Genomic DNA, 14,666 nt, shown 5'->3' with positions numbered 1-14,666 from the left:
TACTACGCAGTAACACACAAAGAGCTGATGTAGTTGTGTAGATGATACATACCGAGTCCTTCCGACTCAAACAGACATGTCTCCCCGACACCGATCCGCCTGCACCAGGACAGGAAGTTCGCCGTATTGTCTCTTGCGAAGAAGGAACCAGACGGGGCATTGGCTCTGTACGGAATCCTCTTGGACGGCAGATCCTGCAGAAACAGGTTTAGCTATGAGAATAATGAATATGGATATGACGCCCCCATCGCACGCCTATAAAGTAGCTTTTAGGATTTGCAAAAATGTGGCTCCATCAGCGAATTAGAAACAGTGTTTGGTGCTTGTGACAGAATCAGAGCATGGACTGCATGTACTTTAAAATACTGGGGTCATATGGACCGGCAGGAGATGACAACCTGGATAGAGCATCCTGTAGCCAGAGCACAGAACCCCAACTTGTCCATCTGTAGGAAAGTTTAAAGGTGCACAGACTAGGTCTACATGTAAAACATGGAAATATCTCAATGCTAACAGCAGGACAGAGTATTTATGTAAAAACTACAAGACTGGTACAGGAAGTCTGTGGTCAAATGCTCCTTTATATAAAATGGATGTTCATGCATACCACTTATTTACAGTAATTGTAGTAAATGTGTCAGCATTAGCTGTCTGCCATCAGGCTGCTGTACCCGGGCTTAGCGTTAGGTGTCTGGTCTCTGCCATCAGGCTGCTGTACCCGGGCTTAGCGTTAGGTGTCTGGTCTCTGCCATCAGGCTGCTGTACCTGGGCTTAGCGTTAGCTGTCTGCTCTCTGCCAGCAGGCTGCTGTACCCGGGCTTAGCGTTAGGTGTCTGGTCTCTGCCATCAGGCTGCTGTACCCGGGCTTAGCGTTAGGTGTCTGGTCTCTGCCATCAGGCTGTTGTACCCGGGCTTAGCGTTAGCTGTCTGCTCTCTGCCAGCAGGCTGCTGTACCCGGGCTTAGCGTTAGGTGTCTGCTCTCTGCCATCAGGCTGCTGTTCCTAGGTTTAGCGTTAGGTGTCTGCTCTCTGCCATCAGGCTGCTGTTCCTAGGTTTAGCGTTAGCTGTCTGCTCTCTGCCAGCAGGCTGCTGTACCCGGGCTTAGCGTTAGCTGTCTTCTCTCTGCCAGCAGGCTGCTGTTCCCGGGCTTAGCGTTAGGTGTCTGCTCTCTGCCAGCAGGCTGCTGTACCCGGGCTTAGTGTTAGGTGTCTGCTCTCTGCCAGCAGGCTGCTGTACCCAGGCTTAGCGTTAGCTGTCTGCTCTCTGCCAGCAGGCTGCTGTACCCGGGCTTAGCGTTAGGTGTCTGCTCTCTGCCATCAGGCTGCTGTTCCTAGGTTTAGCGTTAGGTGTCTGCTCTCTGCCATCAGGCTGCTGTTCCTAGGTTTAGCGTTAGCTGTCTGCTCTCTGCCAGCAGGCTGCTGTACCCGGGCTTAGCGTTAGCTGTCTTCTCTCTGCCAGCAGGCTGCTGTTCCCGGGCTTAGCGTTAGGTGTCTGCTCTCTGCCAGCAGGCTGCTGTACCCGGGCTTAGTGTTAGGTGTCTGCTCTCTGCCAGCAGGCTGCTGTACCCGGGCTTAGTGTTAGCTGTCTGCTCTCTGCCAGCAGGCTGCTGTTCCTAGGTTTAGCGTTAGCTGTCTGCTCTCTGCCATCAGGCTGCTGTACCCAGGCTTAGCGTTAGCTGTCTGCTCTCTGCCATCAGGCTGCTGTTCCCGGGCTTAGCGTTAGCTGTCTGCTCTCCGCTAGCAGGCTGCTGTAACCAGGCTTAGCGTTAGCTGTCTGCTCTCCGCCAGCAGGCTGCTGTGCCCAGGCTTAGCGTTAGCTGTCTGCTCTCTGCCAGCAGGCTGCTGTACCCGGGCTTAGCGTTAGCTGTCTGCTCTCCGCCAGCAGGCTGCTGTGCCCAGGCTTAGCGTTAGCTGTCTGCTCTCTGCCAGCAGGATGCTGTACCCAGGCTTAGCGTTAGGTGTCTGCTCTCTGCCAGCAGGCTGCTGTACCCAGGCTTAGCGTTAGGTGTCTGCTCTCTGCCAGCAGGCTGTTGTACCCAGGCTTAGCGTTAGCTGTCTGCTCTCTGCCAGCAGGCTGCTGTTCCTAGGTTTAGCGTTAGCTGTCTGCTCTCTGCCAGCAGGCTGCTGTTCCTAGGTTTAGCGTTAGGTGTCTGCTCTCTGCCAGCAGGCTGCTGTACCCAGGCTTAGCGTTAGCTGTCTGCTCTATGCCAGCAGGCTGCTGTACCCAGGCTTAGTGTTAGGTGACTTCTCTCTGCCAGCAGGCTGCTGTACCCAGGCTCAGCGTTAGCTGTCTGCTCTCTGCCATCAGGCTGCTGTACCCAAGTTCGGCGTTAGCTGTCTGCTCTCTGCCATCAGGCTGCTGTTCCCGGGCTTAGTGTTAGCTGTCTGCTCTCCGCCAGCAGGCTGCTGTACCCGGGCTTAGCGTTAGCTGTCTGCTCTCTGCCAGCAGGCTGCTGTTCCTGGGCTTAGCGTTAGCTGTCTGCTCTCCGCCTGCAGGCTGCTGTTCCCAGGCTTAGCGTTAGCTGTCTGCTCTCCGCCAGCAGGCTGCTGTGCCCAGGCTTAGCGTTAGCTGTCTGCTCTCTGCCAGCAGGATGCTGTACCCAGGCTTAGCGTTAGGTGTCTGCTCTCTGCCAGCAGGCTGCTGTACCCAGGCTTAGCGTTAGGTGTCTGCTCTCTGCCAGCAGGCTGTTGTACCCAGGCTTAGCGTTAGCTGTCTGCTCTCTGCCAGCAGGCTGCTGTTCCTAGGTTTAGCGTTAGGTGTCTGCTCTCTGCCAGCAGGCTGCTGTACCCAGGCTTAGCGTTAGCTGTCTGCTCTATGCCAGCAGGCTGCTGTACCCAGGCTTAGTGTTAGGTGACTTCTCTCTGCCAGCAGGCTGCTGTACCCAGGCTCAGCGTTAGCTGTCTGCTCTCTGCCATCAGGCTGCTGTACCCAAGTTCGGCGTTAGCTGTCTGCTCTCTGCCATCAGGCTGCTGTTCCCGGGCTTAGTGTTAGCTGTCTGCTCTCCGCCAGCAGGCTGCTGTACCCGGGCTTAGCGTTAGCTGTCTGCTCTCTGCCAGCAGGCTGCTGTTCCTGGGCTTAGCGTTAGCTGTCTGCTCTCCGCCTGCAGGCTGCTGTTCCCAGGCTTAGCGTTAGCTGTCTGCTCTCTGCCAGCAGGCTGCTGTACCCGGGCTTAGCGTTAGCTGTCTGCTCTCTGCCAGCAGGCTGCTGTACCTGGGCTTAGCGTTAGGTGTCTGCTCTCTGCCAGCAGGCTGCTGTTCCCGGGCTGTGCGTTAGGTGTCTGCTCTCTGCCATCAGGCTGCTGTACCTGGGCTTAGCGTTAGGTGTCTGCTCTCTGCCAGCAGGCTGCTGTACCCGGGCTTAGCGTTAGCTGTCTGCTCTCTGCCATCAGGCTGCTGTACCTGGGCTTAGCGTTAGGTGTCTGCTCTCTGCCAGCAGGCTGCTGTACCCGGGCTTAGCGTTAGCTGTCTGCTCTCTGCCATCAGGCTGCTGTACCCTGGCTTAGTGTTAGCTGTCTGCTCTCCGCCAGCAGGCTGCTGTACCCGGGCTTAGTGTTAGCTGTCTGCTCTCCGCCAGCAGGCTGCTGTACCCGGGCTTAGCGTTAGCTGTCTGCTCTCTGCCAGCAGGCTGCTGTTCCTGGGCTTAGCGTTAGCTGTCTGCTCTCTGCCAGCAGGCTGCTGTACCCAGGCTTAGTGTTAGCTGTCTGCTCTCTGCCAGCAGGCTGCTGTACCCAGGCTTAGCGTTAGGTGTCTGCTCTCTGCCAGCAGGCTGCTGTTCCTGGGCTTAGCGTTAGCTGTCTGCTCTCCGCCAGCAGGCTGCTGTTCCCAGGCTTAGCGTTAGGTGTCTGCTCTCTGCCAGCAGGCTGCTGTTCCCAGGCTTAGCGTTAGGTGTCTGCTCTCTGCCAGCAGGCTGCTGTTCCTGGGCTTAGCGTTAGCTGTCTGCTCTCTGCCAGCAGGCTGCTGTTCCTGGGCTTAGCGTTAGCTGTCTGCTCTCCGCCAGCAGGCTGCTGTTCCTGGGCTTAGCGTTAGTTGTCTGCTCTCCGCCAGCAGGCTGCTGTACCCAGGCTTAGTGTTAGCTGTCTGCTCTCTGCCAGCAGGCTGCTTTTTCTGGGCTTTTGCAGAAGGGCTACTTCTTCCGGCCGGTGGAATGCAAGAGCCAGACGTTCGGGCGCCTACATGGTAGAGGCGGCTTGGAGGCTTCCCTTAATAACGGATGTTGTGATTAGCCTTCCAACAGGCTCTTTGGTTCCTAACTCCTGTGCCTTGCCTGCAGTGCTCTTAGTGGATACCTGTTGGCAGACCCTGATTGTTACAAGACCCTCCTATCACCTGTGCCCTTTATTGTGAGTACCTGCTGCGACCTGTATGCCTCTGACCCTGCTACTGTGTTAGCTCTAAACTTACTGGATACCACTTGGGGTCTCTGTACAGTATGTAACCGTCTGATATTGGAGCCTTTAAATCCTGGCTGTATATATACCACTTACCACACCAGTCCAGGGATGCCTAGAGGGGGGCACGGGTGCTAATTACTCAGGCGTGCTGGAGAGGCCTGGCCTGGGTCAGCTTTGTAGCGCTGCTGAGGGGCTGGCACCCCTGTGTGCATCTGGGCAAGCTATTTTTTGCAGATTTTTTTAGAGGACGCGGGCACACTTCACTTTATTTAGCGATGCCCACTCAGTGTACCTGGGCCCATAGCCACCCTTGGCAGCCCTGGTCTAGGGGTGGTTACCCTGAAGTCATCTGAACAGGTGAGAAGCTTGCTTTTGGTTACTCTCTAGCTATTGCCATATCACTGTGACACTCACATAAGACCTGAGGATCACATAGGGTTGATGTTACCAAAAGTTAAAAAAGGGCAGACTAGATGGGCCCAAGTGGTTCTTATCTGCTGTCAAAGTCTGTGTTTCTATGTAACTATGTGCATGCGGGGTTGTGATATTTATTAAAACAGGAAAAAATGATAACCTTATGACTTATGTATATGGTAATATTGATCCAGAAAAAGAGTGTGATTGGCAATATTGGCATTTAATTGGAGGAAAAAAAACATATTAACCTCACTGGAATATAATTGTGAATGTTATTGATGGCTTCTGTGTCCTCCCTCTGGATCAGCAATCAGAGAGGAACGTATGAAGAGGAAAAGCTGAAGTTTGGTGACCTAATGCAATGAGAATAATCACCAGCACAAGGCCGTCATCCGCGCGGAGAGAAGGTCTGCTTTAAATTATGTCTCTTCTGGCTATCCGGTGATTGCAGGACAATAAGTAAAGATAATAAATGGCAGCACTGCTGCAAAAAATGAAATGAAACATTCTTTGCTGGTAACAGCAGATAATTAGGGGTAAATTTACTAAAGTGAGAGTTTTTAGTAGTGAGTTTTAAAAGAGATGTTGCCCATGGCAACCAATCAGATTCTACTTAACATTTAACTAGCACCTTCTAGAAGATAATAGCTAGAATCTGATTGGTTGCTATGGGCAACATCACTTTTAAAACTCACTTCTAAAAACTCTCACTTTAGTAAATTTACTCCTTTAGTCTTTTTAAGCAGGAGAGATGAAATATAGAAATTCCCATCGCAGTACAGTAAAGCCTCAAAGAGGCAGCAATAGAAGAGCACCACCTGCTGGGCAAATGGCAGAATACAGATTATCAATATTTTGTTTATTTATTTATTTATTTTTTACCAGGAAATGACTTGGAACTAAACGTCTTTCCCATTTGAGTAACTTTATTTTACTAATCAACACAAATGAAAATGTTGTTTGCTTTATTAAGAAAATGTCTATAATCGTGAGCTAATTAAAATAGGCTCTTAAAATGAAATACACCCTGGCACGTATTGTTATCTTAATGACTTGGGCTCCCTCTGATCGGTTTGAGAGCCGTAGACTCTGGCAGAGTAATTAGCTTTCCATGTGGCGAGAGTGGATTGTGTTGACACAAGTGTAAAATATCCAGCTTTCGCTCTGAATCGGGGGTGCCCACAGACCCTGCTCTCAAATATCCGGCAAATGGCTCCCCCGCCGCCGTCCCCGTACAATCTTGTCTCGCTGATGGCGATGGATTGCGGTTTTATGCAGGATGTGAAAGTGAGAGTAAAACACATGATGTCACTCTGCAACAATCCTGTCCAGTTCGCTTCGCTTTAAGCTCTTGGGGTTCTCAGCTCCACCGGTGTTGTGAAATCAGAGAAAGAAATACTTATAGAGTTTGCTTTTTCCAAATGAACTGGCTGAATGGGATTAGCTGGAAACTATTTAACACTTTGCTGGCAGTATAATATCCAGTGACTCAGTATTAGTGTTGTAAAACTCAAACGTTTACCCATGGCCAAATAACAGCGGTGCCTGGGCTATATATACCATAGAGGCCAATTAGACGCTGCTCGGGGCAGCACAGTAAAGGTGTTATGCCTATTTTATTTTATTTCTCCATTTTTTTTCCAGCTCGGGCTTTACCAACAGGGTCCTGACTGGGTATAATAACTACAGTAATTGGGCAGGAAAACACTCACCATACATAGGGGAGAATTTACTCTATCTATAACCCAGAGAGTGTCCTGGTCCCTAATTTCAGTCTATGTGATTGGTGTTGTTCCACACCAGCAGGAGTGCCACAGCTTGTCTACCCCAGGGGTTTTCAACTCTAGCTCTCATCTACTCCAACAGGTCATGTTTTCTGGATTTCTGTCAGTGCCAACAGGTGAGAGAATTATTGACCAAGCAAAATAGATTATGTCACCTCTGTATGATTAAAGAAATCCTGAAAACATGATCTGCTTGTGGTTCTTGTGGACTGGAATTGTAAACCCCTGGTTTGGATATTTGAAGTACATAAGAGGTTTAATGCCGTCTTATTTTTCTATATATGTAAAGATTGCCAGTTATCAGCATAACACAGAAACAGGAGGACAATCCTGTGCAGAGCAATAATTCAGCGAGTGGTGACATCACTACTCTCCAAATATAAGTGATGTCACCACTCAACAATTGTAAGCGATGATGTCACTATTCTCTGAATATAAGTGCTGATGTCACTACTTACTAAATGTATATACGACATCACTAATCTCCAAATGTAAGTGATGATGTCACTACACGCCAAATATAAGTGCTGATGTCAGTGCTCACTAAAGATAAGGACATATTTATGCTACTTTCTGTATATTTACTAAAGTGAGAGTTTTTAGAAATGGAGATGTTGCCCATAGCAACCAATCAGATTCTACTTAACATTTAACTAGCACTTTCTAGGAGATAATAGCTGGAGTCTGATTGGTTGCTAAGGGCAACATCTCAACTTCTAAAAAACTCTCACTTTAGTAAATTTACCCCTAACTCTCATATAAAAAAAAAAACAAATGAGAACAGCGAGGAGGTGATCCTGCATTCCCTATGACCTAACTGTACAATTATCGTCTCCATAACTGGAAAGTGTTTCCCATCTTCCCGTATACTCCATAACGCCCCCTGACTGCTTGATTCTCTTTCATAGTCCCATCTTAGCCTAGTGTGTCTCCCAATGACTATGAAGGGCTCATGTCAGCTTCCATAGCTCCATCATCTGACCTATATTCTCTCCCCCAATTCCTTACTGCAATGCATTCCCTAGATTCCAGACATCACATGATCTCTGACAGCCAATCATCTGCTTCCAACCGAACCTTTCTTAATTGTTTTCTAATTTGCCAACACTGACGGCCATGTGTGCAGTGCCAGCTGCCTCTGGGGCTGTGCAAGATGACCTGCACTCATTTTCCCATGGAGGGAGGAGGGGGTGCAGGCTGTACACCCTTCCTCCTCTCATCTCAGATGTGCTGCTGGTTCTATGTGACTTCCTTGCGGTGGGCGGAGGGGGTCACGTGATACAGAAACGGTCACACGGTGCGGAAGTGGTCAGGTGGTACAGAGAAGGTTGCGTGATGCAGACGTTGGCTGCTCTGGACAAATCTCAAGTTCAGTTGTATTCTCACATTTAGGACTCGCTGAGTTTCACGGGATGTAGTTACTAGACCGGCCGCCTGAATGCCGCAGGTCTGAATCCCGATGGTGGAAGCCCGACACGGGACTTAAGACAGGCGTTGAAATACCAACGCCTATCTTAATCTTGACGCCAGAATACATACAATACGCCAGCCCGAACGAGGCAAGTCGGGGGCATCTTAGCTGTTAGCCGCGGAGATGGAGTGTTAGGTTTAGGCAGCATAGCAGGGTTAGTGTTAGGTTTTGGGGGGGGAGTGTTAGGGATAGGTAGCATAGTGGAGTTAGCGTTAGGTTTTTTTGGGGGGGAGGTTAGGGTTAGGCACCTCTGGGGGGGGGGGGACAAGATTAGGCACTAAGGGGGAGGGTTAGGTTTAGGTACGAAGGGGGAGGGTTAGGTTTAGGCAGCACTAACGAGGACAGTTAGGGTGTGAGATGGGGAGGGTTAGGGTTAGGCTAAAAGAAGGGAGGATTAGAGGGAGAAGAAGGGAGGGTAAGTATACTTACCCGACCCCTGTCGAGATACCAACCACCAGGACGCCGCTGTCTGTATTTTGGCAGGAGGCATCCCGACTCCTGGCATTACATTTCGAGCTTCATTACCTGTCCCTGCCCTTATTTAATAAGAATTGTGGCCCACAGGCTGAACTTGGCTGGGCATTAAACAGAGAATAATTACACTGCACAACAATGAAAGTGTTTCCGATGTGAAAATAGTTGCTTCTAATTGATGTCAGCATGCAGAGAATGAATATGACATTTAAAACTCAGTTAGCTCTGAGTTCTGAGATATAGCCCATTTATGACGATGTAGGGGTATTCCTAGTGAAGTGGGCAGAATGGAGAGAATCTTACCAGCAATCTGCATTCCGCGCAGAGGGGGCGGGGCCTAATGACCCAATTAAATGAATCCGTTATTTGTCCCCTCCCCTATCCAAATATATGCGATTCACGGGATTACCCCCACACAAGATAACTGTGGTGCACTGAGTGACAGCATAGGGAGCGATTCCACCAAGACATCTCAGCCATGGAACAAAGATATCAGGGGAGGTGACAGTGACAAGAGATGCCCCAGAGGAGGAGTACAAGCGACAAGCAAAGAGAAAGCACCCCCATGTATAGGCCTCTATATTACATAGTACTTTCCTATGCTGTATGTTTGTTTCCTATGCTGTATGTTTGTTTCCTATGCTGTATGTATGTTTCCTATGCTGTATGTGTGTTTCCTATGCTGTATGTGTGTTTCCTATGCTGTATGTTTGTGTCCTATGCTGTATGTTTGTTTCCTATGCTGTATGTTTGTTTCCTATGCTGTATGTTTGTTTCCTATGCTGTATGTATGTTTCCTATGCTGTATGTGTGTTTCCTATGCTGTATGTGTGTTTCCTATGCTGTATGTTTGTTTTGTATGCTGTATGTTTGTTTCCTATGCTGTATGTTTGTTTCCTATGCTGTATGTTTGTTTCCTATGCTGTATGTTTGTTTCCTATGCTGTATGTTTGTTTCCTATGCTGTGTGTTTGTTTCCTATGCTGTATGTTTGTTTCCTATGCTGTATGTTTGTGTTCTTATTTGTGATTGATTGAATTAAAACAACTGTTATTTATTTTCTATAAAGAAAATATCAAATTATTTTAAAATAGCTTTTCATTATGACTATATTACTAATGTACATACAGTATAGTGCAAGTAGTGTAGCTCACAATATAGAGCCAGTAAAAACATTCTGAAATCATTTTAGTTTTTCTTGACCTCACATTAGTAATGTATGACTATTTTTACAAAGGAAACAGATTAAAAGTATTAATTTGTTGTACAGTGTTATTACTGGACACATATTATAATAAGTGATACAGTCAGGTGCATAAATATTGGGACATTGACAGAATTTTCATATTTTGGCCTCTATTCACCACCACAATGGCTTTGAAATGAAACAAACAAGATGTGCTTTACCTGCAGACTTTCAGATTTAATTTGAGGGTAATTACATCCAAATCAGGTGAACGGAGTAGGAATTACAACGGTTTCTATATGTGCCTCCCACTTTTTAAGGGGCCAAAAGTAATGGGACAAACTAAACAATCCTAAATCTAACTTTCACTTTTTAATACTTTGTTGCAAATCCTTTGCAGGCAATTACAGCCTGAAGTCTGGAACGCATAGACATCACCAGACGCTGGGTTTCATCCCTGGTGATGCTCTGCCAGGCCTCTACTGCAAATGTCTTCAGTTCCTGCTTGTTCTTGGGGCATTTTCCCTTCAGTTTTGTCTTCATCAAGTGAAATGCATGCTCAATCTGATTCAGGTCAGAGGATTGACTTGGCCATTGCATTACATTCCACTTTTTAACCTTAAAAAACTCTTTGGTTGCTTTTGCAGTATGCTTCGGGTCATTGTCCATCTGCACTGTAAAGCATCGTCCAATGAGTTCTGAAGCATTTGACTGAATATGAGCATATAATATTGCCCGAAACACTTCAGAATTCATTCTGCTGCTTTTGTCAGCAGTCACATCATCAATAAATACAAGGGAACTAGTTCCATTGGCAGCCATACATGCCCACGCCATGACACTACCACCACCATGCTTCACTGATGAGGTGGTATGTTTTGGATCATGAGCAGTTCCTTTCCTTCTCTTCTCTTCCCATCACTCTGGTACAAGTTGATCTTTGTCTCATCTGCCCATAGGATGTTGTTCCAGAACTGTAATGGCTCTTTTAGATGTTGTTTGGCAAACTCTAATCTGGTCTTCCTGTTTTTGTGGCTCACCAATGGTTTGCATCTTGTGGTGAACCCTCTATATTCACTCTTGTGAAGTCTTCTCTTGATTGTTGACTTTGACACATATACACCTACCTCCTGGAGAGTGTTCTTGATTTGGCCAACTGTTGTGAAGGGGTTTTTCTTCACCAGGGAAATAATTTTTTTGTCATCCACCACAGTTGTTTTCCGTGGTCTTCCGGGTCTTTTGGTGTTGCTGAGGTCTCCGATGCATTCTTTCATTTTAAGAATGTTCCAAACAGTTGATTTTGCCACACCTAATGTTTTTGCTATCTCTCTGATGGGTTTGTTTTGATTTCTCAGCCTAATGATGGCTTGCTTCACTGATAGTGACAGCTCTTTGGATCTCCTATTGAGAGTCGACAGCAACTGATTCCAAATGCAAATGTCACACCTAGAATCAACTCCAGACCTTTTACCTGCTTAACTGATAATGAAATAACGATGGAATAGCCCACACCTGTCCATGAAATAGCTTTTGAGTTGATAGTCCCATTACTTATGGCCCCTTAAAAAGTGGGAGGCACATATAGAAACCGTTGTAATTCCTACACCGTTCACCTGATTTGGATGTAATTACCCTCAAATTAAGTTAAAGCACATCTTGTTTGTTTCATTTCAAAGCCATTGTGGTGGTGAATAGAGGCCAAAATATGAAAATTCTGTCAATGTCACAATATTTATTTATGCACCTGACTGTACATTTACAGTCTAGCGCAGTAATGGGCAACCTGAAATACTACCACCCTAAACATTCAGCAGACTGACTAATTTTCAGGGAGTCCCCCATACCCCCGGAAGAGCAGGCGGTCCTCCTGCATCCCACCTACTTCCTAATGAAATGGACGGGACAGGGAGGATAACGCTGAGGGTCACGAGTCCATGGGGAGGAGGTGGGGCCAGTATGATGCAATTCTATGATGTCATGAGGATGCAGGGACTAATGACAGAATCACTGGGCCCTGCCCCCATCAGTGCTCAGATGAGTGTACTCAGGCAGAAGACTGCAAATCACTGGAGGGGTGATTCCATCGGCTGAATACATGTGATGGGGCACTAGGGGAGGCCGCTAGTATTGACTATCCTATTTATAGCTTGTTTAAGTTAATGCCCTCTAAAACGCACAATAATGTAGGAGTAAAAAAAGTTTTTGCCCCCATCCTGACCATTTTTCCATAATTGTCACACTTTTGTTTCAGATCTTCAAAACAAAACTGAATATAAGACAAAGACATCGTGAGTAAACACCAAATACAGTTTTAATTGATCATTTATTGAAGTAAAAAAGTTATCCAACATCTATGTCATCTAAGTGAAAAAATAATAGCCCTCTAAACTTGACAACTGCTTGGGCCATCATTAGCAGCAGCAACTGCAACCAAACATTTCCGATAACTGGAGATCAGTCTCTCACATTGCTGCGGAAGAGTTTTGGCTCACTCTTTCTTTAATTCAGCTACATCGGAGGGATTCCGAGCATTAGCTGCCTTGGTAAGGTCCTGCCACAGCATCTCAATTGGATTCGAGTCAGTACTAGGACTAGACCACTCCAAAACCTTCATTTGGAGCCAGAGGTGGACGTGCTCTTGTGCTTTGGATCGTTGTCTTGCTGCACAATTTTCTGGTTTATCAGCAGAATTCATGATTCCATCAATGATCGCCAAGGTCCTGAAGCAACAAGTTCCCCACACCATCACGTTCCCACCACCGCGTGTGCCCGTTAGCATGACGCTCTTATTGTGAAATGCTGTGTTGGCTTTACGCCAGATGTAACGGAACTCATGTCTTCCAAAAAAGTTCCCTTTGGCTCATCATTCCACAGAACATTAGCCCAAAATGCTTGGTGTTTGTCAGAGAGTTTTTTTTGTTTGCCAAATGTAAGGCAAGCCTTTATGTTCCCCTTGGTTAGCGGTGGCTTACGTCTTCCAACTCTCCCATAGACACCATTTTTGTTCAGTCTCTTTCTCATCATGGAATTATGAACGCTGACAGTGACTGGGTTGAGCGAGACCTGCGGTTCCTTAGATGTTCGTCTGTGTTATTTTGTCACTTGCTGGATGAGTTACTGATGCGCTACTGGAGGAATTTATTGACAAAACCTATCGGTGATATCTGGGTGCTTTTAATAGGGTAACAGCGGAAAATGAAATGGAGGTTAGTCCACACAGAGGGCGGAATTCAATTGTATCCACCCACCTTCGCGCCCGACAGAGCTATTCAATTGTTGCTCTTGTCGGGCGCGATCAGCTGCCATTGCTCCATTTCAGCTCACAGCCCCAGGGGGGTGCAAGCTGAAATGGGCGAAAAGTGACCTGTTTGGGCACCCAAATGGCACTTTTCGCGATCGTGCCCAGCACTTTGGTCGAGGGAAGACGATTTAAGCGGTCAGACCTCACACAGGAATTGCTAACTTCAGCGCAAGCTATGAGGCCTCAGGCTGCATATGGCATCACAGTGGCTAATTTATCCACTGCAACGCCGTCCCAATGCACTGGCACGCCTGAGTTCACCCGACCACTCCCCTATCACCACCCACAAACGGCACTTCCTGTCAATCACTCTGCAATGGGTCTACGTAGTCACTGCAACCGCAGTTCCGATCGTAGTGGCTGGTTCGCGCACGTACACTGCAATGCGTACGCATGCGCACTGCGACCGTAATAACATATTATCAACTGCGAACCTGGCTGAATTAGGCCCATGCATTGGCTGTGCTGCAGGGCCAACCTGATATGTCCGTGAATGACGTTCTTCACAGACATCGGGTGTACACCCCCGTCGATGTATTTTCAATATATCGTTCGTTGATCGAACAGACAATATATCGACAAGTGTGTGCCCGGCTTTAGAACCGGCTGTGTAACCCTTTCCAGACTGATATATTTCACGGACTTTCTTACTCATCTCTTTGGACCGCGGCATCCGGTACTTTGCTGCTTGTTCAGACCTTGTAGCCAACCTCACATTGCTGGAAAGGTTCTAGTTTAGTGATGTTTACATTCTACAGGGCTGGCAGTAATCAGGATTGTGTCTAGTCCAACCGATTCCAATTCTCAGTACAGTTTGTTCCTTGTTTGAATGAGTAACTAAGGGACCAATTACTATGTCACACAGGGCTGGTTGGTGTTGGATAACTGTTTTCATTCAATAAATGAAATGATCATTTAAAAACTGTATGTTGTGTTTACAAGGTCTGTCTTTGTCTTATATTCAATTCTGTTTGAAAATTCTGAAACAAATAAATGTGTCAAACGAGCAAAAATAGAAGAAACCAGGAAGGGGCAAAAACTTTCACGTCATTGTCGCACAACGAGATAATAAATATAGCTTCTTTCCTTTAGCCATTGTCAGAGTGAGCTCCAGATAAGTTCTCGTGGTTATATAGTAGTTATGAATGTTTATTTGTTTTATTAGAACTATGAAAGACTCACACATTGTATTTAATTATCAGTTAATCCTACAGTATGTTTTGCTCAATGACAATAAAGTATGAATTGAATTGAAATGGTGACTACATACCCCAAAATTTACCTTTGCACCCCCACATAACTGAACCCCATCTTGCCACAAAATGACCCTACAAGCAACTTGCTATAACATGCCCAAAATGTACTATACAAAGCTCTCCCACTTGCCAATCAGCCCTCCCCCACTTGGCAATCACCCCTCACCCACATACAGTATCACTCAGACCTCTCCACATGCCACCCACTTTCCCACATGCCACTGAGACCTCCCCACATGCCAATTTGCCATCCCTTAAATGCCACCCAGACCTCCCTCACATGCCACTCAGACCGCACCCACATGTGACACAAAGATGCCCTCAGACCTCCCTAAATGCCAATCAGCCCTCCCCCACATGCCACTCAAACCGCTACCCACTTCCCCACA

At 47.1% G+C, this 14,666-nt stretch overlaps 1 protein-coding gene across 1 annotated transcript in view; it reads right to left on the bottom strand.

The window, feature by feature from the left end:
• GAS2 (growth arrest specific 2) overlaps nucleotides 1–14,666 on the bottom strand; it is a 162,219-nt gene that overhangs the window by 109,974 nt on the left and 37,579 nt on the right. The window contains exon 4 of the mRNA XM_088451758.1: nucleotides 53–194. Coding sequence (XP_088307884.1) covers nucleotides 53–194 — 142 coding nt within the window. The remainder of the gene's footprint in view (nucleotides 1–52; nucleotides 195–14,666) is intronic.

The sequence above is a fragment of the Taudactylus pleione genome, unplaced genomic scaffold, assembly GCF_031769625.1.
Source record: "Taudactylus pleione unplaced genomic scaffold, aTauple2 ptg000027l, whole genome shotgun sequence".
Classification (NCBI taxonomy): Eukaryota; Metazoa; Chordata; class Amphibia; order Anura; family Myobatrachidae; genus Taudactylus; species Taudactylus pleione.
Note: the sequence above shows the minus strand (reverse complement) of the source record. Positions and strands in the feature narration are given on the sequence as shown.